The sequence below is a fragment of the Mastigoproctus giganteus genome, chromosome 7, assembly GCF_048544385.1.
Source record: "Mastigoproctus giganteus isolate SK-2022 chromosome 7, ASM4854438v1, whole genome shotgun sequence".
NCBI lineage: Eukaryota > Metazoa > Arthropoda > Arachnida > Uropygi > Thelyphonidae > Mastigoproctus > Mastigoproctus giganteus.
Window position 1 is genome coordinate 202,494,865 of NC_143581.1, and position 27,567 is coordinate 202,522,431.

Here is a 27,567-nt window from a genome sequence, read left to right on the forward strand (position 1 = left end):
TTTGGATAATGTTTGGATACGAATTTAATAATTTTAAAATAAAATAGGAGATGATATTTGGTTTTATTAAAATTATACCAAGTTAGAAGGGATATCCTGTCCTCACTTTTGTCTTTTTGCAGCCAGAGGGATGATTTCAAAAGATTAGTTAATGGATTAGTTTCAATGCTCAAAGGAAACATTATCTTCTTAATCAGCTGCCTTGGCATTGCACTACTTTTAATAAATAAACAGTTATTTGAAAATAAGGCAATCGACAAAATCACCCTTTATTACCATTAATTATTTATTAACGGTAATTAACTAATTAAATACTATTTAATTTACTATTTAATTAATTTCTATTTTTTATTTAATTAACTATTTATTGATTTGCTTAATTATTAAATTATTATCTAATAATTGTTTAATCTTTTTAAATAAATGGATTAATCTCTTTGGAGATTTTTATTTTTGAAAGTAGTGAAATACCGAGGCAACTCATGGTAAAGGCAAAATATTACTGATGTGAAATTATTATATTAATTACTCCTAATTAATCAAACGATTTATAATTTAATTAATTTAGTTTATTTAGATAGATTTATTCTATCTAAATAAATCCTACAACTTCCCTAGCCTTCCGAATTAGCAGTTTTCCTGAACCCTTAATTAACCTTCAATGATATTAGCAAGAAACCTTGCACCTCTTCTGTTCATCTTTAGTTAATTAGATTTTTAAAATATCAGTTGTCCATTAGGACAACTGATATTTTTAAAAGATAATTTATAATCTAAAATATCTGATTATGAAATCCACGCATGCGTGGTATAAAAAATAAAATGTGTTAAAATCGTTTCTTGAAGTTCAAAAAATAAAATATGTCTTGTTAAATTGTAAACATTCTTACATGAGATAAATTCGATAGTTTACAATATTGTAATACCACCAACAGTATAACAATGGCCGTTTCTTTCTGCTTATAGACTGAACATACTACTAGCGCCCCCTCTCTGTTAAAGCGTTTCAAAAACGCCACCATTTTGAATTATTATTTTTTTAAAGATGTTCACGTGTTTCTGCTTTGTTGGCTGTATTGTCCTCACGCACTAAGTTATTACAATGATCTTTATTAATTCATGAAGTACAAAATGATGGATGAATTGGGTTATAGAAGAAACTTGAATGTGTTGTCCGAGTTTTATTTCACGTGCATTCTTTTCTTGGTCTGAACTGTATGCGAAGCTTATCAGCCGGTCGAAGAACCACTTCGGGTAAGAAATAAACTTTATCTCTGGGATCGATAGAACGGATGTTGAACCTGAGAAGAATGGCTGCTAACGTCGCTTTGATTTCCATCATGGCGAACCTCTGGCCTGCAAAATTAAAAACAAAAATCAAAACAAGGTTGGAGAAAAACAAAATTTTCAGTTATCCTTCATAACTACCTGTTTGCCTAATTTCACTTCGTTATTAAATCGTTAGTTTAAGCCATCCGGTAGCCCATATATTCAGCAATGTCTCTCATGCCACAAGGATTCATGGGCTGATAAAAAGATTCATTAAAACCTTTCCAGCTAACAAAGTTCTATCCAGTTTCTACAAACAGTTTCAGAGACGGATTTGACTTTCTTTCATGAACCAATCTGTCTGAACACAAGAAGACATCTTAATGGAGCTTTCATTTTTAAAATTTAAAATTAAAAGCAATAATTTATTGAACAAATTTAAAAGATGCCAGAATTTGTCCCTCTTTGTAAAACTGATTTCTTGTAGTTAAATGTTCCCAATACGAGAGGGATTTAGATGTTTTTAGCACTCTTAGATTTTCAAAAAAGAAAATCAGTCTCCAAACTGTACTGATTGCTTGGGGAAATACCTAAGTTTCCTGGAGAAAAAACCATTTTACTCTCGCCTGAGACCGACTAACTGAGCCACGTTGTGTTTTATAAAGAACCGATAAAAATTTCTCACGTCATTGAGGAGATTCGAACTCAGGCCATTTCCACCCAATTGTGGAAATTGTGGTGAGATGGGAGATTAGAACCACCTCGTGAGGGCACATCTTCGGTCTCCATAAACATCTCCTTCCATTATCAGATCGTCTTTTGTGATGAAAGACCTTTTGTGTGGGGGTCCGGAGTTTCTTTGTGGCTGACTAGCCATTATGGTCTGCACCACATAAACAGTCCAGACCACTCTTGCGGTGAACCAGCTTTGATAATCCAGAAATAAGGTTGAGTGGCACCACAGACAGACGTTTTTCTTAAGGCAAAAGTGCTGAGGCAGTATCAGGCCATGAGGCGTTGGCATATTATATCTATGAAGTAAAGGATGCTTCATAACTTCCGACATGTTATGAAATACCTTTTGTGAAACAGAAATGGATATTTAGGCATGAATCAATAAAATTACGAAATTCCATCCTACCTATACTTGTACTACTTCTCTTGTTATTTAATAAGTAAGAACTGTGGCTGTCTTTTTGGAACACCTCTTATTTAAGTTAAAGTATCAAAACTACCTTTATTTTTAATATTTAAAACTATACTTTACCAATGCAATTCCTAGGACCAGCTGAGAAAGGAATGTAGCTATAAGGATGGCGTTTATTGTTTGGTTGTGGTGAAAATCTGTTGGGATCGAAGACCTCTGCATTGGGGAAAGCTTCTTCATCACGATGTAAAGCGAAAATTGGTATGAACAACGTTGTACCTTTAGGAATAAGATGGCCGTCTGGAATGATAAGGTGTAATCTTTGTAAAACACGCCTTCAAATCCGGAAGTTTTAAAGTTTGGTACGTTTTACAAAAAACCAAAATTTATTACAATATTACTAAAGTAATCTGACACTCATATCAACGATCGAATTGGTCTTTAAGGATCAAAACAGTGACTTTTTTTCTTACAGACTATCTTGTCCTTTAATCTGATTGTGCTGCGAGAAGAATTTAAACTGCATCAAAATGGCCTTAATCCTCACAGCAGAATAAACTTGCCTTTGCAACGAGTTGCCTCGGTATTGTGGCACGCTGAAACACATGTATTTTATAAATACATCGCGTGACGTGGGGGGATGACGTGTTTCCTCCTTGAGTATGAAGAGTGCGCAGGCTGTTCAACTTCAGTAATCCGAAACCAGAATGGGGAAAACGCGTGATCTATGAGACCTTGAAATGTTCTTATCGTGGAGGCACTTTAAGCAGGAGCCACGATTCAAGAAACGAAAGACATAACTGGTTCCTTAAAAGCATCCATCTTTTTAATGACTGGAAAGCAAGTGATTCTTGCGCATCTCAAAGGCATAAATGTGGCAGAGAAACAATACTTCAAGAGCAAAGCCGTCTTACTCTGAGGAGGACTCTAAGGGAAAATAGGAAATCCAGTATGCAGCAAATAACATCTGAATTGAACCAATCCGAGAACTGTCCTATTTGAACCCGTACCATGCGTAGGGAATTGAAGACATTTGGTTCTGGCAGTCGCTTGCCTATTCGGAAGCCGCTTGTTTTAGGCAAAACAGAAAAATCCACTAGAAATGGTGCCCAGAACTTTGCGATAGTACAGTGGAACGATGGAAGAAAGTCATGTGGTCATACGAATCACGATACACTTTGTTTTGCACTGATGGTAGGCAGAGAGTGCAGTGAGAATCCCACGAAACGAAAACCTTGATGAATCCTGCTTGCCTTGTTAAGAAAATTCAAGCATCTAGAGATGATATCATGGTATGGGGAATGATTTGTTGGCGCGGACTGAATCCGTTGATACTGTTGGAGAGTCGAATGTCGTCCAGGGAATACCTGAATTTTGTATCAGATCTACCGCACCTTGCAATGTTACACTTTTATTCCGAAGGTATGACCACGCGATGGATGACAATGCAACAGCACATCTTGCCAGAATCGTAAAGAATGGTTGAGAGAACATGACACCGATTTCCAAAATCTTCCCTAGCCCCTACATTTGCCTGATTTCAATCCTATTGAGAATGTGTGGGATATGCTGGAGAGAGCTATTCGGCGACGAAGGACTTTTCCTTCAACTTTGTTGCGCTTGAGCGATATTTTGCTGGAAGAATGGTGACAGTTAGACCAAAATGCACTAAAACCCTATAGAATCCATGCCGCGCCGTATTCGAAACAAAGGCGGCTCGATTCGATACTGAATAAAGGTTCCTATTTTTTCGATGGTGTGTATACATCAGTAAACTATTTTACAAATATATATAAAATAAATGTCACACTACGGTCACCCGGAACATTAGTTCAACAACCCAAGTGTAATATGTTCGTGAATTGCGTGTATTCTCTGGTCCATTTGTCTGTTTTTGCTGGATGAAAAACCACACTACACACGCCTGAGACTAGCTAACTCAGCCACGTTGTGAAAAAGGCCCATAAAATTTCTTCATCATCAACGGGATTCGAACTCAGGTCTTTTCCACTCGGTGGGAGGAGGACGGGGATTCCACCAGCTGTAGTACCTACGAGAGCGTTGTAATCTGACCTAAAGCAGTATAACCATTCATTTTTAAAAGTCTCTACACATATTATTATGCAGGAACTCTATTTGAAGTCCACTAATGTCGAAGTTAAACTTTAAATTATCCCGGATTCCGGTTGGGCAGGCTTATGCAGCGAGGAACATAATTTAAAGGAAAGTGTTAGCTTAACCCCAATTAGTGATTAATTATCAATTCTCTTTTTAACATACTTCGTTCAATAACAACCACGAAACCGAATTTATCTTTAAAGCTGACCTGATTTATATTTTATTTCCTTATTCGATGTTCTTAGATAATTTTAATCTTTTCTTTTTTCTCCTGAAGAAAAACAAATTCAGTCAAAGTACTTTTGATATTTTAAACCTTCGTTAGAATTACATGGCCTGTGAATATCGTGTCTTGTAGCTGAATTAAAATCGATAATATCACTCTTTATTGGTTTTGGTAAAATATCTCTGTTGAATTTAATGTCTATATTATTATGATTGACGTATCCCATCGCTTCTTTTGTATGATGACACCTTCAGTTTCAATCTACTTCCAAGAAGGCTATTTGAAAGAAAACTTACCTGTTTAAGGACCTCTCCAACTGACTGAACTATAAGGAAACTCCATCCTTATCTTATCCTTATTTGAGGTAACAAGGAGCTGTTACCTCAAAAGTTCTGTTTATGGGCTGTCTTATTCACTGGACAACTCCCCATCAGGATGTGAACATTTGCTGTGATTGTGGCTCTAACATAACTAATTGCCGAAATACTCCTACAAAACTTGTAGCTATAACTATAAATGAAGCAAAATCAGTGGTTAGGAAATATTCTTTTACCATCGATACTTATAGGAGAGTCTCGAAGGAGTCACTTGGTTCAACAGTGATGGATCCGCTCTCTAAGCATTTTAACAGATTACTGGACTTAATCTTTTAAAATGTTTCTGGTATAACTGAACAGCACAAGGACAAAAATATCATTTAAAAAGTTGTCGAAGTAATTCTATAAGTTTAAATAAAAGTAAATGTAGAAATACTTAATAACATAGCAGTGAATAAATTGGATCTCACTAAGTTTAACTGCAAAGCTGATAATTGTTATCAACTAAACAAATTGTAAATTCCTCAAATAACTTTGATGAAATCTTTCTTACCAATATTGATATCTTCTGCACAGCAACGGAAAATTACTGGAGCCGAAGGGTATAAGCGAAGTACCTCCTGTTGAATGAAACCACATCAACAAACCACTCTTCTATTGAAAACCATGATCAAAAATCACTATTTTCGCTTGGTTAAAATTTAAAATTAATCACAATCGAAAATCATCTCAGAAGCCACCTTAAATTTTTATTCATTCGTCACACTAGAAAAGAAATTTAATTAATTTAATATTATTTCATTTGCCTTTTAAACTTCTTCGACACTGCATGACATCCACCCTAAACTCAAACACCTAAACTATAATGACAATTAATTTGCACATAAATTAATTGCCATTATAACTAGCCTTAACAGTATCGCTCAGTATTAGAAAATATCAATCACAGTTATCAGAGACTTTAACATTTAAGGGGTGTTTGAAAAGTATTATAACAGATTTGGCTTACTCCTGCTAGTAACTAACTTACAAAACTTGAGATTTTTAAGTTAGTGTTTGGAAGCCAGACACCCGCTAATCTTATCAAGGTGTCTAAGGCCTTAAACGATTTGAGAAACTTGAATGCCAGGGGCATCTTACACTTATTCAAGCTTTCCTCTCTGAAGAAAATTCTCCATCAGTGTTGCTCGATGGAGAATGAGGAACTAGCATCTAATGGACGTAACTGAGGACCAACTATACCCCTACAAAGTTGACACAGAGTTTAACAATTTTGGCAGTGTATCATGCAGTAGTGCATGATATACTGATATACTTATTCCAATTCTGACTGTTCACCGATTCTGGGCTTTGGGCCATCCTGAACTATTACGAAATAGTTGTCCTGTTTTGGGACGTGTTTGGATGAACATTCAAGAACTCTCCTAACCCTGACTGGTTCCCCTTTCATGCTGCCCACTGTTCTCTACCTCATGCGGTGTCTCTGCTATATCACCATAAAACTTTACCCAAAGATGCTTGGCATCCGTGAAGAATCAATATCTCTATTTGAAAGAATAGATACATTTGCTCATTTGATTGGTCTCAATTCTAATTTCAACGATGTCCATTTCCACTTGCAGTCTACCAAACCCCATGTACTTTTTCTGACAGAATCTCAGTTATCGGTTGATTCAACTACTGCTCATCTCAGATGCCCAAATTATGCGCTGTATGATTCCTTTCGCCTCAAAGGTGGTACTTGTGCATATGTTCGTTCTGATATTCCCTGTCAGAGACTTGGTAATTTGGAATCTCCTCTTTTCGATCTTCTCTGGCTTAAAATCTCTCTACCTCATTGTGTCAAATTCATCTGTTGTCTCTACCGTTCTCCCAACTCCACTAATCACTTGGAGCTCTTTGACTTCCTCTCTTTGCAACTTGACTTTCTCCAGTCCAACTCTCCTAACAGTGAGGTAATTTTCCTTGGTGATTTTAATGTTCACAACTCTAGCTGGCTTCCGTTTTCTAGTCACACCGACCCAGCTGGTCGAGATGCTGAGACTTTGCAATTACCAATGACCTAGCACAGATTGTTCATTTACCTACAAGAATACCGGACAATCCGAATCATACAGCCAATACGCTTGATCTTTTTCTCACAAACAACCCTTCTAAGTACACGGTCGAAGTGAGAGGTCCTTTAGGCACCTCAGATCACAACTTGGTGATTGTCTCTTCTCCATTGGAGCCTTTATCTCATGGCTATTCCCAACCTCGTGTTTGACATTACAAGAATGCAAAATGGGATGACCTGCGAGACTTCTTTTCTTCTTTTCCTTGGTCGGATTACTGTTTCAAAAGTTCTGATGTCAACGTTTGCTCAGATCGTGTCAGTGAAATTATTCTTGCAGGAATTCTTTCAGGACTCCGTTGAGATAATCTTAAGTAAGCTATTGCCAACTGACGATCCTCAGGAAGATACTGAGTATCAAACTGGTATACGTAGAGATAATCGGCTCTATGTAGCTAGAGAACATACTGCGGTGTTAACGATGGATGAACTTACAGGAGTTTATAGAAGCTTAATCTCACAAAATGTCCTGGAATTGATTTAGTCGAGAATATATTTATGACGAGATTCTATAAGTCGTTACCTAATATCCTTTTATTAATGTATAACAAATGTCTAACAGAAGGGCTGTTTCCAACGCAGTGGAAGATTGCACTATTCAAGTTAGTTAGAAAACCTGGGAAGCCACTATCTGAACCTAAATCATATCGCCCGATCGCTCTTTTGGCAAACCTTGGTAAAATCCTTGAAGGGTTAATGGCATTACGGGTAATCGAACTGCTAGTGCAACAGGATATGATATCGCCTCAGCAATATGGGTTCACTCCTGGGAAATCCTGTGAAGATTATCTAGTGGCATTTCGAACGTATATTGAGAATTCTACATCCAAATATGAATTAGCAATGTACGTGGATTTCTAAGGGGCATTTGATACAGTTTGGTGGGAGGCAGCGATGGCTCACTTAAGAAACGCTGATTGTTCCAAGGAATTATATATGCTTTTCAACAGTTACTTTTCAAACAGATGTGTGCTAGTGAAGTCCAACCACTTTGAGCTACGAAGACGGGGTTGTGAGAGGGTGTCCTCAAGGCTCCGTCTTGGGACCCCTTATTTGAAACCTAGTCTTACAGAATTGGTTGGTTCGCACGTTCCCTAATTGTAAGGTGCTGGCATTTGATCTGACAATTATAATTGCAGGATGATCTCGATCACTCTTAGAACAGAGAGCTAGTAGTGTGCTGACAGACTTAAGTTCTTGGTCTCAGAGCTATAAGCTTGCCATTAGTCCTTACAAAACTAAAATGATTTTATTTAAAACAGCTTTGGATATAAATCGACCTCCTCAGATCAAGTTGAATGGTGTACAGTTACCTATGATCCTTGACAGCAAATACCTTGGAATTATTGTTGACAGTAAGTTATCATTTCACCGGCACTTATTATATTTAAGCAATAAAATCAGGAAATTTTCTTGTGCTATCATTAGAATTTCAAAATCTGACTGGGGCCTATCACATAAAACACTGTTTCTGTATTACAAGGCAGTATTCCTTCCTATAACTAAGTACGCTGCAGGAGCCTGGTTCCATAGAGTTAAAATAGCTAGGTTTCGGGCTAAACTAAATTCGATACAGCGCATCATGCTTCTTGGTATTCTAAGAGTGTGCAGAACGGTGTCCACTGCAGCGCTACAGGTGTAGGCCGGAGCGCTACCCTTGGATCTACATTTGTTGTATCGTGGTTTTTGCTACCGTATTAAGAGGGAAATTCCTATAGAATTTTTTGGTATGGAGATTAATATTCGCTCTGACTGTAGAAGCGAAAATAAAAGATGTATGAACGAAGTAATCAATTTATGGCAGACAAGATGGGATACCATATCTACTGGAAGAGTGACCAACTTGTTTATCCCGAACGTGACTTTTCTCAATGATAAAAAAGTTCGCAATTGGTTTACGCCTAGTTTACAGTCGTCATTTTTGTTAACAGGGCACGGGTCGATGAATGAGAAATTATATGCATTAGGACTAAGTAACTTTTGTTTTTGAGGGGGCCAGGGAAGGCTGGCAGCACATACAATTTGATTGTCGAATATATGACAATGCCAGGACAGAGATACGTGAAATTCTTGAGAGTATAGCTCCAGGAGAAGAAGCCATATTTTTAAGAGACTGTAGTAAGTTTCAGATGCTCCAGGTATTTGCTAAAGAAGTATTTGAACTAAAGAAAAGTATGATTCCAGTGATACGAGGTTGATCAAATCCATCTGGCTGGAGGCATCGAAGTATTTTGATGCTGCCGTTCTTAATGGGTGCACAACTGGAAGATCTACTCTTATTTTCTTTATCTCTCTCTCTCTCTCTTTTTTTCCCCTCTGAAGTGGGCTCCAGAGAAGGATTTTTTTTGTCTTTTGTCTCATACTCTGGGACCATAGGTTTCCCATCTACTGGAACTGGCCCACTTTCCCGTGGTGTGGACGAGTACCCAGAATCATCTGTCCAGATGATTGATGCTTCTGGGTAGCCAAGTGGCCAGAACATAACAACAGAACACACAGAATACACGCAAACCTCTGTCACACACATATCTGGCCCATTTGTAGTGATACTGTTCTTCACGGAGATACGAGGCGGAGTTGTACTGACGTTCTAGGAGCCGCCCCTTACATAAACACATGTGCACATATTCTTGCAGGAATGAAATCCTTTATCCCACACTCTACTTTAAAATCTCGTCCTTTATCTAAACCTTGGTTTTCCAATAAATGTGCTAAGGCTGTTCAAGAGAAGAATGTTGCATATCGTAATTAGCTTGTTTCTAATTCTTCAGTTTCATTTTCTGCCTACACCAAAGCTCGCAACAATTGTAAAGCAGTTATTAATCAGTCCAATCTAGAGTTTGAACAGGCTAAGAGTAGAAAACTTGCTTCTTGCCCTAATGGTAGCCGAGCATTCTGGTCTCTTGCCAAAGCTACTGGCCGCAACTTTTGCCCATCTCTGCTCCCACCTCTGTCAAAACTAGATGGTTGTGTTGTCACTTCAGCCAAGAATAAAGCTGATCTGCTAGCATCCCATTTTTCTTCGAACTCATGTATTAATGATCTTCGTAAAACACCTCCCGCCATTCCCAACACGCTCCATTCAATGCCTCCTGTGGTCTTCCGTCAAAAGAATGTCAGAAGGGTTTTTACGAATGTTGATGCTAAGAAAGCTCCAGGTCCCGATGGTATTTTTCCAATTGTTCTCAAAACCTGCGCTCTTGAACTTACTCCTATTCTTTGCCGCCTTTTTTCTCTTTCTCATTCCAAAGGTGTTTTCCTTCTGCTTGGAAATTTGCTGATATTCAGCCAGTTCCTAAAAAGGGTGACAAATCCCTCCCATCCAATTATCGTCCCATTGCAATTACTTCTACTCTTTCTAAAGTAATGGAGAAATCAATTAACCGCCAACTCTTAAACTACCTAGAAACCTTCCGTCTGATCAACGATCGCCAGTATGGATTCCGTCAGTGTCGATCCACTGGTGATATTCTGGCTTATGTTACCCATTTATGGACTAATTCAATGGAAAGGTTCGGTGAAACACAAGTAGTTGCTCTTGACATCTCAAAGGCTTTCGATCGTGTTTGCATAAAGGTCTTCTAAACAAGCTTCCATCTTATGGTTTGCCAACTGTGTTTAGTAATTGGTTATCCAGTTTTCTCTCTGATCGCTCACTGAGGGTGATGGTAGATGGCTCTCTGTCTTCTAACTTCTCCGCTAATGCCGGTGTCCTCCAAGGTTCAGTTCTTTTCCTCTTTTATATTAATGACCTTCTTCCATTGACTGGAAATCCTATCCATAGATTTGCTGATGATAGCACATTGCATTCCACTTTCCATTTTGAGAAACCTTGTCCTGTTCAATCAGTTTCAAATGCCCGAAAATATGCTACCAATTCCTTAAATGCCGATCTTCAGGTAATTCTCCAGTGGGGCAAAGACAACTTAGTTGATTTCAACCCTTCTGAAACTCAGTCTTGTCTTATATCTCGCAAAAAGGATTCTTCTGCTCCTATGCTTATCTTTAGTGACACTCCGATTTCTAGGCAAAATGATATATCTCTTTTGGGGATTACCCTGACTTCTAATCTCTCTTGGCACAAGCACATTACAAATATTGCTTCCTCTGCATCTAAAAAACTTCGTTTTCTCTTTCGCTCTCGGCGTTACTTTTCTTCCAAACAGCTGTTCACTCTGTACAAATCGCAAATCCGCCCTGCAATGGAATATTGTTCCCACAACTGGGGTGGTGCCCCCAAAACGTCTCTCAGGCTTCTTGATTCCATTCAGAAGAGGGCAGTTAGGTTAATTAATGATTCATCTCTAACAGAGTCTCTCCACTCGCTGTCTCATAGACGCACTGTTTCTGCTGCATGCCTCTTCTACAGATACTTCCATGGGCACTGTTCTTCTGAATTGGCTTCTATAATTCCCGCTCTCTCTTTCAAAACAGTCCGAATACGTGCCGCCACCAGCCAACATCCATTTACTGTCCAACTTCAATCTCACAGAACCAACTTGTCATCTTCCTCATTTATTCATTCAACTGCCGTTTTCTGGAACAACCTTCCTTCGTACGTATTTCCTGAAAATTACATTCGACAGAAGTTCAAGTCCAATGTCAACAAATATCTTCTTTCGTCTTCGCAACCTCCAACCCAAGCACAGTACTAAGTACTATAGGTTCTAATACCTCTTGTGTTTGGGGTTCACATAAAAAAAATAGCAGATATATCATTCTCATATTCAAATATAGATTATTTATGGTTTGATTACTCATTTGCACTTTGAATTCAATTTAATAGACAGTGCGCAAAGTGGTCTCTACCTGAACGTTTGTCTACAAGTCTATACCCACTTTGCTTTCTGAGTGTAACATTCAAAAAACTCAACCCTGTTGTTTTACTTAACGTTCAAATTTACCTTCACCACACATTCTAGGTACTTCATGGCTTTAATATCATATATTGTTACATCACGATCGATATCATCCGCAAATAGTGAGTCCAGTTCCTCTTGAATTTTTTTCTGTATATGAGGGTAGAGTCCGATGCAGTGGAGACCCCAAGACAAGGCAAATGTTGTTGTGTCATGGCCCTGAAAAAAGCAATAATAAAAAACGAAAACTTAAGTTAAAATAAGTTTTGAATTCAAGTAACATTGACATTCAAAGATAAATACAAAAAATTCATTGGAATTGTTTTTTACAACATTATATTTATGCTTTTTATCCCAATTGCTTCGCAGGCCCCAATTTTTCCTCTTAAAGTAGTGAGGACTCTGTTTTCTTAGAAGATATCAAGACTTACCGCAATTATGAACTGGTTCACCTCTTCGCTGATATCTGCTTCAGTGAACGATGGATCGGAGAAGTGTTGCTGAAACAGCAGATCCAGCAGGGAAATTTTCTTCTTTTTGAGATATCCATTTTGGTTAGGATCCTCCTCTTCAATGGATGTGGAGTTTTGTAGATATGAGATTTTTTTGTCCTCGATAACCTGGAATAAGGAAGACAACACCATTTTCACTCCACTTACACTCCCGGCTAAAAGTTTGGAATCACGACATATGACAACAGTTTTCGTACATTTTCTTGAATTTAGCTATGATAATGTAAGGTTTAATATAAAAAACAACATACTACAAACTATTTTAAGATGTGTTTTTATTAAGCACTGAAAAATTTACTGCAAAATAAAATTGAAATGATTAATATTAACAGCAGTGGTTTTTCATCAAAATATCCTCCACGAGATTTTATCACCGTCTTACAGAGACGTGGCATTCTGGCGATTAATTCTGAATAGTGTCTTCACTAACATTATTCCAAGCTATCTGCAGCAGAGTTTCTAATAAATTTTGTGAAGATGGGCAGACTTCACGGACTTGGCGGTCCAGATTATCCCATAAAAGCTGTATTGGGTCTAAGACAGGCGATTGGTGTAGCCACACCATAGTTTGCAATATCTCCCACTCCCTCCACTGTAGTTTAGTTGCTAGAAAGTTCTTGCACAGCTATGCTTCGGTTCATTGTTTTGTTGCAATATAAAATTTATTCCACAATGTCCAGAGGGTATTGCAAAATGTTCAAGAATGTTTATATAGCCCTCTTTTCTTAAAATTCCTTTAATTCTAACGATGTCACCCACTCCAGAAAAGCAGAAGCAACTCCAGTTCATGATGGAACCACCACCGTGCTTAACTGTTCGAACTAAACAAGTGACACAATGTTTTCTTCAGTTGATCGTTTCACATAAACTCTACGCTTCAATCAAAAATTTTCAAATTTGGATTCATCCGTCCACAATATGTTTTCCCACTCTTCAATTGTCCAATATCGATAGCTCCTAGCCCAAATCAACCGTTTCTTTCGATATTCCTGTTTTAATAAGGGTTTTTAGACCTCTACAAGACCATGAAGTCCTGATTGTTTAAGACGAAGTTTTACAATGGATGTAGACACGGGAGTTTCTCTGTTGGTATTGAATTCAGCTCGGATTTCGGGTGCAGTAATTCGAGGATTGCATTTAGAAATCAGTGTATGGTTTTATCTTGTACTTCCATTGTTTCGCGCGGTAGTCCTGATCTTGGTTTGTTCTTTAAACTGCCAGTCTCGTTGAATCGTCGAATGGTAGTTTTTACTCTTTTAAATTAAGCACCTAGTTCATTTCCAATACCAACACTTTTCATGGAATAACTTTCTTTATACAGAGTTATAATAACACTTCTTCTTTCAACACTCAGTTCCTTATTTCTTGCCATGTTTATCAGATACACGCAAAACTTGCACCAAACCCTCTTTCTGAATGACGGGTCTTCGATTTTATAAGTCACAGCTTTTACTCTTCAAAACACTCTAGAATCATTTATAAGCTTCTATAATATTGAAACAATATTCCCACTTTCTAGAATCAACTTCAACATTTAGGAATCTTCTACAGTGTTCTACCATAATCAGGAACCTTCTACACGTTTCTAGAATATTCGAGAATATTCTAGAAATTCCTTAAATATTATTTGTTTTTTGATTTTTCTATATAATAGAAAGCATTTTAAGAAAAATTCGAAAACAGATTGGTTCATTTTTAATATAATCTTTAAAAATTAAGAAAAATGAAATGTGATTCCAAACTTTTCTGCTAAAGACTACCGTTAATCTTACCATTAATCTACCGTTAATCTACCGTTAATTTTATTAATCGAATCCTTTACAAAAATGAGAGAAATGGGATTCATAAAAAACATGTTTTGCTCAGCTCGATATAAAAAACGTAAAATTGAATCCCAATTTGTACTCACCTTCCGACTGAGACTGTGCACTGTATGAAGAGCGCTCTTAAACTGCCTTCCTGAAGGAAAAAAGTTGAAGAACAGGAAATCTGGCCACATCCAGGGAGAAAATGTCCGATAAAATGTAGTTTGAGTTACGCTAAACAAAAATAAGTTATGAGTTGACAATTTCTGATAAGAAACAGTTACGAAAATTGAGTTAATAACAGCATCTCGTTATAATATTGACATGGGTGGCTAATTAACGTGATGACAACAGGAAATTCCTGGTGTCACAAAGTTTTCTGCATGACAGCAATTTTTATTGGTGATTTTTCGCATCGTGGCCCACTTATTCGGTCTAAGTTACTCCAATGAAGTGCAATTGTAAAAAATAGAGGTAATTTACAGAAGTAATTCCAACAACAGTTTATTTTATGCATATATTATTCACTTTTACTATCCATAAATGAATTTCGTGTTCTCCACACTTATAAAATATAAAACATTTGACATATACTGCAGTTGTGTTCGTTTTGTGAATAATGAAAAATGTGAATCACATAAGAACTTTCGAGGCTCGCCCAATACTGTTTATAAATACATAAATAAAACCATTAATGAGGTTGAACTTTTGTAAATGTTTTAACCAAAAATAAAGCAAAATTTGAAACTTACTAATGAAGTGCTTTGGGATAATCTGTATTGCCAGATTGAGCACCGATTTTAATTCCCATGGTAGCCTCTGCACAATAAATTATACATAAATTAGACCTCAAAATATACATTCTTTAATTCTACTGCATAATTTCATAAATTGTTTATGGAATTCAGAAGTAATTAACATTAAGAAAATGAAATTTTGTTTTTATATTATATTTCTAAATATGATCTTCTCTAAGTATAAATTATAATTAATATTTTCAGACTTTCAGCAAACCATTGACATACTCTGCTTATTAAATAGGCCATTGCTTGAAAACCACTGATTAAAAGTACAGGGAATACTGGTGGTCAATTGCAGATTCGGGTCTCCAACCCACCACCACCAGTCTTGATTTTATTAATCAAGTAATGAATTTAACTTTCCTTCAAAGAACGAATTTGATGATCCCAAACTTACCTGAGGCGAACTCTGGTGTGATCAAAAAATTTCAACTGTAATATGCAACTGGCAACCTTTGCCCTTTGCAAAGCAGGACATTACCTATTTTTTATCTGAAAAAAGCGGGCACGATGGACGATGTTTGATTAAATTGCATCCTTCCCACCCTTTGAAACTGAAAAATCTCATCGACATACAAAACAATCGGGCTACCTTTCCCAGTGTTCGAAAAACTACGAGAAATCGTATTTCTTTGGCATCTTATTGAGGGGCATCGTTAAATTAAATTTAGCTTTGCACCATATATACGAGGGGATATCATAAAGTTTTTCTCCTGACCATGTTCTACGTGTCCCAGGAGGTTGAGATTTGGAATATATATTACTCTTTCTTTATGTAGTCACTACCCAAAGCAACACATCTCTCCCGGCCTTCGCCGAGCTTCCTTATGCCATTTTTGAAGGTCTAACTTTGCTCTTGAAACCATGCTTCTGTTGCAGAAATTACCCTTGCATTGCCAAAAATATGCATTCCACGCAAAAACGATTCAGCTGCAGAAAGAGGAAGATGTCAGAAAGTGCCAAGTCATGGGAATAAGGTAGGTGGGGAAAGATACGAAGTTCTAACTTCCGAGCAAGATCAGTGGTTGAGAGAGAAGTGTGGGTTGGTGTGTTGTCGTGAAGTACCAGCATGCCATTACCGAGCATTGCTTCACACAATTACTGTATTAATGTGCATTGATGGTGGAACCCTACTCCAGGTACTATTTGAGAACAATGCCCATCTCATCCTTCCCTGCAGATGGTTGCACTCTGGCCTTTTTGGAAGTTGGTGATGATGGATGTTTCCATTGTTTTGAAACCGTTGTGGACCTGAGTAGAAGCGATGTATCCACGATTCATCCATAATCACCAATCGGAAAAGGAAACAGCTCAGGATCGCTGTCAGACATGGCGATTAATTCAGCAGAACAGGTCTGCCTTTCTTCTGTCTGAAGACGGTGAGCAAGCGTATTAAGACCTTATTCATATTCAAATAATTGTGAATTCTGCTCTACTAATCCACAGCTTATCCCAGTCTCAGCTGTGGTTTATTTGTTATCCGGTAGTCATTAATGATCAGCTGTTAAATTTTCTACACGAATTCAGCAGGGTTAAATGTGGATGACAGCCTACTTTTTTCCTCATCACGAACGCTCTCTCGGCCATAAATGATTGTCTCTACCAGTGTTTTTCAATGTATTGAGATGAACAGATGTCCTTATAAACCGTAGACATCTTCATGGATATTCCTTGGTTGTTTGCCTAGCAAAAACAGGAATTTGATAATGCACGATATTCAACTTTATCCATGGTATCACGTATTCAACTCTGTAAGAAAAAAACATAAGAAATATAGCATTGAAACTTCTGGCTTATATTACTGGTCTATTACAGATTCATATTTAGTTTAGTTATTATTCATGTGCGAAAGAGACTGATCAAAACTATATTATGACTGAAAGACGGATAAAAAGGGATAAAAATTGAGTCTCCGTCGTAAATATGGAGAATGGCAGCTATGTGATAATTTTTACTCCACCTGCGCGACCTCCAAGCAAGCTTGGCCTTCCAGGACGTTGATATACTTCAATAAACTGATTCATGATAATAATAATACTAATACTTCCACTTCTAATGATAAAAGTAACTGTTTTCAGTTCATTCACTCACCACAGATGACATCAAAGACATATGCAGAGACAATGGGAACGACATCGATCCATTCTTTATCGAATGTGGATTTTAATTTCTCAGCAAGAATGCAACTCTGCTCGTTAAACACGTGCATATATTCTTCCAGTATACTGAAGTGGAATGCCTTAGTCAGCAACTTTCTTCTGCTCTTCCATTTTTCGCCAGAACTGTAAAAGACACGTTATCAGTTTTTCCATCCAGGAATGGCTGAAATTATATCATAATTGGCTGGAGGGAAGATTTTTGTGAACATGTTTTGAAATAGAATAAGGTTTAAGGCTTTCAGTGGATTAAATAAACTAAATTGTGATGATATTCTTACTCTTTCTCAGACAACACACATAAAAGGACATAAATTGGAAAAACCTAGTTTAAGATTTAAGGTGAATCAGAGATTTAGACCATATTGAGCCTAAACATTCGAGAGATCGCAGCTACCAAGATGCGACAGGTGTAGTACAGTTAGTAGAATCGCCATCTTGCCCACACCGGGTGGAAAAGAGCTGAGTTCGGGTCCCATCCATGAAGCGAGGAATTTTTATGGGCCTTTTTCACAACGTAGCTGAGTTAGTCTCAAGCGATGGTACCATGGTTTTTTCTCCCGGAAACTCGGGTTTTTCGTCCAGCAAACAGAAAATCGATCTCATAAAACACGCAATTTACAGACAATATACACAGAGCAATATGGCCTTATTCACTGATTCTCCTGAAACCTAACTACATCATCAACAACAACAAAACCTACTTTAAAATGTCTATGAGATAAAAAATGTTAAAAATCAATATAATTTATTTGGGCACTTTTCATCAAATAACTTAAGTGAAATTCTCACCTCAGCAATAATCCTTCTCTTAGCAATGGTGTGAGGAATCTGTATTCTGCTGACTTATTAGTTTGAGAGGTGTTACGCAGAATCATCTGCAACAGTAAGAAAAAAATGGAGATGATACAGTGCTTCCAGTTATGCAAGGTTGACATTAAATCAGAATTTAATATTCATTGATTACATGTATATGAAGCTAAGAGGGGTATCTTGTCCTTTCTTAAGTTTTCCAATCGCAAGCAAGATTTAAACTGCTTAGTTAAGTGGTATTTATTGTAAATCTAGAAGCAGAACAAACTTCGCCTTGATAACGACTCCCCCTGGTATTACGCTACCTTCAAAAATGACATCACCAAAAAGGTTCATATTCACTTTATTTAAAAGTTGAGGCAATGGCAAAATGGCGGATTAACTTTTTGACGATATAATTCGCAGATTAACCTTTTGGTGACGTAACAACATCACCAAAAGGTTAATCTGCCAATTGCGCTCTATCAAAGAAATGTATTTAAAAGCGCTTGCAACACCATGGAAATTCCCTGTTAAGATAAAGTACATTGCTGCGAACCTTGGGTTTTTGCAGGGCAAGAAGTTTTGTAATTAAGTAAAAAGTGGGTGGAAAGCTGGAGATTTTCTCAATCCAGACTTTGAATTCACAGTTGAATTCCACCGATAAAAATATTCATTTTATAATAAGATTCAGCCGTAGGATTATTCAAACGTACTGATGGCCAAAAAAGGAATAATATTGAATTCAAATTTGGATTATAAATATATTTTGTTAATCTACTCCCTCAAAATAGTCCTCAAGGGACCAAATATTCTTTTACATCGTCCATATATATTTTAAAAGTACTTGGAAAAGTCGTCTACTGTGATGGTGATAGTCCTTGGGAAACAGAAAAAGTCTGCTGGAACCAAGTCAGAGGAATAAGGAGGGTGGATGAGCTCTGCAAGCATCCAGTCGTGGAACAGGTCCTCATCCTCCATAAGCTGTTCGCAACATTTTAGATTTTTTTAAAGATTAGATTAGATTAGATTAGATTTTTTAAGCATTAGATTTTTTTTTAAGAATTCAGTCTCAATACGATTATGATTGTTTAGGCAAATCTCTTGGAGACTTAGTCCTCTTCAGAAATATTGAGTCAAAGTTGGTTTATAACAAGGACCCTATTGTTCAGAATTGGCAATGAAAAACAGAAGATCGGAGCTTTCAGCACGTTGTGAAAACAGTCCATAAAAATTGCTCGCGTCACTAACGGAAGTTGAACTTAGACCTTTCCGCGGAGTGTGGGAGGATGATGAATTCATAAATTTTGCCACACATAATTACGAATAATTTTTCCAGGAAAGTTTGGTACCCTGACACATCCCTTGAAGTTATTTAAGTTTGCATCTATGTCATTGGTTTTCTGTTCGACGAATTTAACATTGTATATGTTTTGGCTCTTGCCAAAAATCGTTGGATGCCCTGTGCGGATAACCCCTACGCTACCCACAAAGGCAAAGGCCAATGGACATCGTTAATAGTGTTGCAGCTTTACTTGAAGAGGATAGATCTGTAAAAGACTGCATGCGTCAATGAAGGCACTTGGAGCATCCGTAAATGAAATGAGGTCAATGTCGCTGGACAAAAAACTGTCATATGGACCAAAGGACTAATGCACATGTATATTATGAATGTAATTTGCATGGTTCTCTGCTCGATTTGCTTGTTTTACTGAAAAAAAACGAGAGTTTCCTGGGAGAAATCCTTGCTGCCCATCCTGAGGACTGACTAGCTCAGCCACGAAGTACAAAAATGCATAACAGTTCCTCGCGTCATTGACAAGCTTTGAAAGTTAAGTTTTTCCACCCATTGTGCTGAAGATGGAATGTTTTATCGTTACTAGTGTTGCAGGTCAAGCTGCTACACTATTAACGATGTCCATTGTCCTTTGTCTGCTCGGATAGCATAGTGGTTATTCGTACAGGGCGTCCAACGATTTTTGGCAAGGGCCAAAACGTATAAAATGCTAAATTGACCAACTGCATGGATTCTCGTGAGCTGCGGGTCAAAGGCTGCAAGAACAGTTTCTTATCTCTAATTAAAACATCAGAAATTAAAACCAATTTTGAAAAATGGTTTTAATTTGAGTTGATCAACGTTTATATTTACAATTAAATTTTTTATTTATTTATTAATAATTAAAAGATATTGACTTACCTCAATAGCATCACCGTTTTTTAACGTGACAATAGGCTTAAAGGGAGTCCACGTAACAAATAACTTTTCCTTGGCGAACAAATGCATCCATGCCATCATTTCCTGAGTTAGAACTGTGGATTATAAAAGCACACAATTAACAAGAAATAAGTGAAAATGGATAGAAGTGGGTACCCACTTCTATCCGTTTTCAGTAATTTAATTTAATTGGAAGATGTGTTGAATGAGAAGCACAATTTAGTGTTTTTCTTCGTTGTACACGTACGTGATCCTAAAATCCTTGAATAAGATTGAATCCATGAAGAACATGAGATTGATTAATTTGAATTTGATGTGATCATCTTACTTTTAGGAATTAGGGTTAAAGCTAGTTTTATCTAAGAAATCATCTGTATCTGAAGATCCTTACTTGTTCTTTGGAGAATCTAAGGTATTATTCTTTCCAGAGGTAGATTTTGATTTCTACAAGCTATAGAAAGAAAGGGTTGTGTGAAATTGGGTTTTAACTTCTACTGAGCCCTCGTGGGTAGGTAGGATAGCCGCACTCCCTCACACAGGGTGGAAAACACCTGAGTTCGAGTCCTGTCAATGAACGACGGGCTTTTTATGGGCCTTTTTTACAACGTAGCTGAGTTAGTCGGTCTTAGGTGAGGGTGGCATGGTTTTTTCTCCCGTAAACTCGAGTTTTTCGTCCAGCAAACAGAAAATCGCCCACAGAACACGCAATTTACAGACAATATGCACCCACGAACAGCATGAATTTCATAGAAAAACATGGCTATTTTAGAAAAGGTTGCCGAGCCAGTCTAAGTTTCATAAAAATCATACAAATCGAATAGATTTACTCAGGATAATTAATTTTTATGCGGACGTCAAAATACCACAGAAAAACAAAAGAATGGGCATTTTTTCCTAACACCCATGCTATACCCTGTAGTGACAATCCTTCGCTCGGCTGTCCCACTCGCAGTATTTGGTGTATTCATCCCTTGCAACTCAATCAGCAAAGCTACCACTTTTAGGTCGGCACAGATATTCCATTTGTATTCTTGATGGCACATTTTTGGAAAAATAACCTGTAGGTTCTTGTACGTCTCCTTCATGTGATGTATACATGGATACTTATTTCCATTATGGAGTATTCCATAATGGAAATAAGTATATGGAGTAAAACTGCTTTCAAACTGACTTTGGATGAATCAATGAAAAGCTTCCACTACTCGGGGACGTTCTCCAGATATAGCTCTTTCAATAATTCCTGGACATCGTTACAATAACCCAAAGAGTGGGACAGTAATAGGTCGTTATGTCAAATTGCTTCTTCCTATAAAACGACACCCTTTTCAAGAAGATTTCACTGCTGAAGCCGTGATCCTAGTAATTGAGCCTTGGTTTTGGAGAGGTTCAAATCTCTGACCAAGTCATTTGATTCTGCCTGAGTGGTTAGACGTAGCTTTGGTGTATCAAGAGTTGAAATGTGGATCTGTACTCGTTCTGGGTTCCACATTTTCTTGAGACTCCTTTTCCGTCCAGAATAAGAGTTAAGTCCATAAGTTTCTGGTAGCTTTCGCACTTGCATTGTATCATTGTGAAGAAACGGCCTTAGAGTAGACGGTATGTTGGGATACTCTACTTTATGCTTGGGTTACCCAAAAAAACCAGAAATATTGGTCAAGCAAAAGTAGCAATCGTTTATCTGGTCTCGAGGTTTCCACCTTATCACCGGAAGAGCAAAAAACATAGATTTATGACTACCTCTAAGCCAGCCTGTTAATGTCCTTGAACACGAGCTACAGGAAATCTTTGGAGCCAATACTTTTTCTTGATTTTCAACATTACATCTAAAATAGAGTGAATAGGCTTTTCTCTCAAGTCGTGACAGTGGCTTCCGCAAATGAAGAAAGAGCTATCAGGCTTATTTCGGCAAGAACACGACATATTTCATGTACAGTTGAGATACGCGTTCATAAGAACACAATTAAGAAACTGTAGATTTTTATTTCTAATCTAAACACAGTTCTCGATTTACACTAATGCGCAAAACACTTGTTTATAAACACTAATTCACTAAAACACTTGTTTGCTTTGTTCACAACTCACCCTCTGAAACACAAGTTTCTAGAGAACTCCGTCGAAAGTTCTATCAAGAAACACCTTGACCTTTCTTTTGCACGTAACAATATTCTAAAACGTTCTGGAACATTCTCGAATGTTGCAGAAATCTCCAAAATCCTCTAGAAGAAAAAAAAGAGATAAAATAGATGGAAAATATGATTAAACCAACTACAGGTCTTAGTTTTCGGTTATTACCCTGCGATATTTGAAAACTGAGGGTGATGAGATATTTTCAAGCACGTATCTGAGTTTTTAAACATATTTCCTGCAAGAATTTGTCGGTCCAAGTGAAATATACACCCGGATCTTTCTGCGCATGGCTGAAACATTTTTTTTTTGTTGTCCGACGGCTCTCCCACTGCGTTTGCTACCACGCATCAGGACATTGACCTAAGAAGTTTGGTCAGTATCGAGTATACAAAGAATATTCCGTGATCTTCGGCCGAGGAGGATAAATTCATTACCAGTGACCCGTCGATCTACATCCCCAAACAGTCCTTTGGAAAGTCTATGTACTAACTGGTTTGCACGAAGTGTAGTCGAAGGAACAGCGTGATACTCTTCGGATTCGGTTTGCCTTAGGCCTTATAAATTCAGGTTTCATAGGCAAGGATTACTGATTAAATTCTGATTATCAGCTGTGAGATTCGTCACTCAACTTTTATGTTCATACTATTTTAGTAGAATATTTTATCTATGTAAAATACGCTGAGAAACCTGAGAGAAACCTGGATACCCAATCTCAGGGAGAAACCTGGATACCCAATTACAAAAACTAGTCGGAAATCCATAAGATGGAAGCTTGTTTAGAAGATCTTTATGCCAAACACGATCAAAAGCCTTTGCAATGTCAAGAGCAACTGCTTGAGTTTCACCTAATTTTTTAAATGGAATTGGTACAAAAATGAGTAACATAAGCCAATATATTACGGAACCATATTGGCGATCATTGATCAGAGGGAAGGTTTAGAGGTAGTTAAAGAATTGGTGCTTTATGGATTTCTTTATTACTTTGCACAGAGTGTACTGGAAGGTAGATGAACAAATTTCCCACCCTTAAGATCTTCAGTAATTGCTAAAAGTTAAATATCTCGACCACCTGGGCTCGTGGATATTAAAATCACCGAATAAAATTACCTCACGATTAGGAAAATTGGACTGGAGCAAGCCGAGTTTCAAAGAGAGGAGGTCAAAGAGTTCCAAGTGATTAGTGGAGCTGTGAGAACGATAGAGGCAACAGATGAATCTGATAGAATTTAAGCCAGAGAAGTTCAACAATGGCGGATAAAATTGAAAAGGGAACTTATATCTCAAGAAAAGCAAACAGTTGTTTGGTTTCATGTGTATTAAATTATACAAAGTTATCTTTAAATAAATAAAGAATGGACAAGATTTATGGATCCAGTTCAGTAACCAGACTGGAATTTAAAAGAATCCTCTCTTGGACCAAAATCCATGTAGGGCAAAAAGGTATTTAATTATTTTGTATTTGCATTAATGTCATACGCGAAAAGATCCATAAGTACAGTAGATTATACACGCGGTTAAAAAGAAATACTCCATGCAGCAAAGACCTCTTCATCACCAGCTCTGAAGCTGGTGATGAAGAGGGGGAAAAATTGACGACGTGGAGTTGCATCACGTCATCAATGAAATTTGAAACGAAAGAGAAGCAGAAAGAAAATAAATTTTTTTCCCATTTATATAAATACGAAAAGATTCCACTTACGTGTATGGAAACAGATCTTTCCACTTCTTCGGAAACTCTTGAACACAAGATCGAAGTTGCCTATCAAAATATGCGGACGAGGGCCGGGTAGATTAGCAAGCGCGTGGTGGAACTGATATCGATAGTGGCACAGTGAAGTCGTTAAAAATAAGAGGAGGATGCAAATGGGAATGTTTAACTCGGGAACGTAAATCTTGTCAATAAAAATCCACACTAAGGCAGCATCCTCCTTGTCAGTGTAGTTCTGCATCGTCCAGCTTGAGAAACAGCACTGAAAATAACAAACTGTAACCTTGGCAACCGCTTACAACCTCTTTCACGCTCTCATAACTTCTCCATCCCAGAGCGGTGAAGACGCACAGTTCATTAACTGCGACCGCAGCGGCCGCGACAGCGAGACTGGCAGGACGCACGTTCTGTTTATCTTGTGTTACTACTGAGAAGTGGTGCTGCCCCCTGCAGTGTATTGCTGACACTAGTTGAAATTGGCCTATATTCGGATGGGTGCATTTAACTTTGGAAGGAACAACTGAGCGTTGAATCTGTTGGTTAGGGAAGACGAGTTCAGAAAAGTGCAATTATCCACGCAGAAGAGGATGTAGAGGAAATGGTCTGAGACATTTGATTGTGACGTATCATCAAATCCTGCGGTGTTGCTGTTTGGTAATAATGATGGCCTTTTAATTTGAAGGGCGGTTCTTGGCTTTGCATCCATTCTGTTGGGGATGGGTATGGTGGAAACCTAAGTTGCAGTGGAGCGTATGGATCTTCCCTTAATTGCAGTGGCTAGAGTACGGTTTCTACCACGCCTTTGTCCTGGAAGATATGAAGAAAACTTTGACGATATGAAGACAGATCAGTGTATTAACAGTTTAATGTGAATGACAAGTTTGAAGAAAATACCACGGTGGCAGTTTCATTTAGTAAACTGCAAACTTCCAGGGTTTGCCATTGCTTCTTCAGAAGGTGTCTTCTGACATCGCTTCTCTGGCAATAAGAGATATCCACAGTGGGATTCAACAAGCAGCAGGATCCAATTCTACATCATTCAGTGCACCAAGGGAAAGTGTTGAACCTAAGTCATAAAATTGGTGTATGTGGATTATAAGTCCTAATCACGCTTTTGGTTTTGTTGCTTCCAGCATTGTTGATAATCTTTGGATTTGGAGAGATTCTCATTGCAATCCATTTATGATCTGAGATAAACGTTTCAAAAAATGTACCGGCTTCCAGTGTTACCGAATAGTTTGTGAAAAATCTTTGGAGCGATGCCTTGTTTCTGTAGGGTGGAACTATCTTAGGATTTCGAAATGAATGTCCTGTTTTTGCAAGTATTTGAAATAAGCATCGAAGATCAAATGAAAAATCTTTGATTTAAATATGGGTGGGTTTAAATCTTCCAGTAATACAGTAAAATCCTTTTACAACGAACTTCTCAGGGGTGTATGAATCATTTCGTTGTACGGAAACCATTCTAAATTGAATATCTCTTAATATTATTTCAAAGGAGCCATTATCCGGATCTGATCCGGAATTCTTTTAAAGAATTTTTGTCAACTGAAGGATTTAAGTTATTTGAATAGTGAGGTACCAAATTTTCATAAAATATTCCAAGTGTTTGCTTTTAATCTAGCTGATTATTTTCTCCTAAGAATAGCTAACTTAATCTGAAATTTATCCATGGGTATCTCTCTCTCTCTCTCTCTCTCTCTCTCTCTCTCTCTCTCTCTCTCTCTCTCTCTCTTTTCTGACCACGACTGCAGGTTTTGTCCATCGTGAGGAAAACGCCTTTAAAAGAGTTTGCCTATAGGCGACTTAGAGATAAATCCACCACTGTCCTACTTGAAACGGTGCTTGAGTTAATAGAACACGAGCTTTATAGCAGCCATAAAGCATTTTCGAGTATTTTTTGTGGCGCTGATTGCTTTTATGTACGTATTGACAAACAAAGAATGAATGAATGCTGTAAATCTTCTCGTCTTACAAATTATTGTTTCTATATAATAGAAAAGCAATAGGGAAATACTATTCTCGCGTGGGTCTACATTTAGAAGAAATTAAAAGGCAAAAGGAGAACGGAAAGCGAGAAGTTAAATTCAAAATAGAACTACTTCAGGCAGTAATAAAAAAGGATTAAATTTAGAAAGCATGATGTAATCTCTTGCGAACATTGAAACCGGAAACGAATGTCGATTCTCTGAGGTCATCAACGCAACGAGAGAAAAGATTCTTTGGATGGTAGAGTGCACAAAGCAATTATGGAGTAAAATTCGTCTTAGGCATGAGGAGTCAGATGCGCTACTGTCTTCATACACCAAACACGCGTACTGAAGAGCCAAAAACACATACAACCGTTGTTTGTCCTGTTTTTGTTTCATAACATCGGCTCACGTTCGTTTCAGATGTATACTGGCGATTTTTTAGACTAAGTTGAGGACAGGGTGTTGCCCCATTGAGAAAAACTTAGCTGATTTAGGCAAAACTATAATTATTTAATCTAAAATCTAAAAGTTAATACAATTTTAATCATCTCTATCACCAGTGTTATCATTATCAGTTTTAATAATGAGTGTTATCATCCTCAATTTTAATCGTAATCATTATCATCCATTTTAATTTCATCACCACCATCATCAATGTTTATCATCACCACCTGGCAAGGCAGGCCATTCTTCACTATCCTCAGTCCGCCTCTTGACTTCTCCATATCAGCCTCTCCCTCTCAGTTCATCTATCATAGTTTTTCTTTTTCTCAATCTCTCGCTAGGACTCTTTCCCTTAAAATTCCTCACCACATCCACAACGATTCACCTCGCAACACAGATGTTCCAATCCAATTTCTCTTCTGCCTTCTGATTATTTCAATAAACATTTCTTCTTTTCCAACCTTCACAACGCCTCCTCATTCCTCATTTCTTACCCATCTTTTCTTTTAGATCCTTCTCCACACCCACATCTGAATACTGTCAGATGTGTGGTGTGGAGAAGGATCTTTTACCATCATCTTCCATTCTCAATGTCCACGTTTGTGTTCCATGAATACCACACTCCATATCAGACATCGTACTAATCTTTCCTTTAGATCAATTCCCAATCTCCCACATAATATTCTTCTTCCATTTTCAAAATCTTTTTTTTTTCACCCACTGCTATTCTTGTTCCTCTGTTTTTCATTGTTTCTACCATCAATAGGCTTCTCAAATACCTACACTCTTCATCTGTTCTATTTTCTCTCCTCCAACTTCCACATTTAACTTAGACCTGTCTTATTTCGTGGCAGAGTGCAGAAGATCAACCAAAGCACGTGCTGTGGAGTATTTCTAGGGCAAATTGCGCTGATGTCATGTATTCAACAGAAAGGGAAATTTCCACTTAGCATACCAAAATGTGATGTCCATGATGAGAGGGGGGA

General features: G+C 37.5%; 1 protein-coding gene across 1 annotated transcript; it reads right to left on the reverse strand.

Annotated features, from left to right (window-relative positions):
• Window positions 1-1,186: 1,186 nt before the first annotated feature.
• Window positions 1,187-27,217, reverse strand: LOC150083592 (cytochrome P450 4c3-like). The gene is made up of 11 exons (XM_090378534.1): window positions 27,154-27,217; window positions 20,312-20,424; window positions 18,115-18,200; window positions 17,258-17,448; window positions 15,119-15,185; window positions 14,471-14,600; window positions 12,481-12,669; window positions 12,095-12,268; window positions 5,631-5,697; window positions 2,537-2,716; window positions 1,187-1,356 (listed from the first exon to the last, which is right to left on the reverse strand). Exons 1-11 carry the CDS (start codon window positions 27,215-27,217, stop codon window positions 1,187-1,189), a joined length of 1,431 nt encoding a protein of 476 aa, XP_090234660.1.
• Between the last annotated feature and the right edge of the window lie 350 nt (window positions 27,218-27,567).

Bases quoted from the DNA above. Each gene is read 5' to 3' on its own strand.
- LOC150083592 (XM_090378534.1), bottom strand. From the start codon at position 27,217: ATGTCTGATATGGAGTGTGGTATTCATGGAACACAAACGTGGACATTG. The intron at 18,201-20,311 runs GTAAGTCAATAT...TTACTGTTGCAG, and splicing joins AAAACGGTGATGCTATTGAG to ATGATTCTGCGTAACACCTC. The intron at 12,269-12,480 runs GTAAGTCTTGAT...TGCTTTTTTCAG, and splicing joins TGAACCAGTTCATAATTGCG to GGCCATGACACAACAACATT.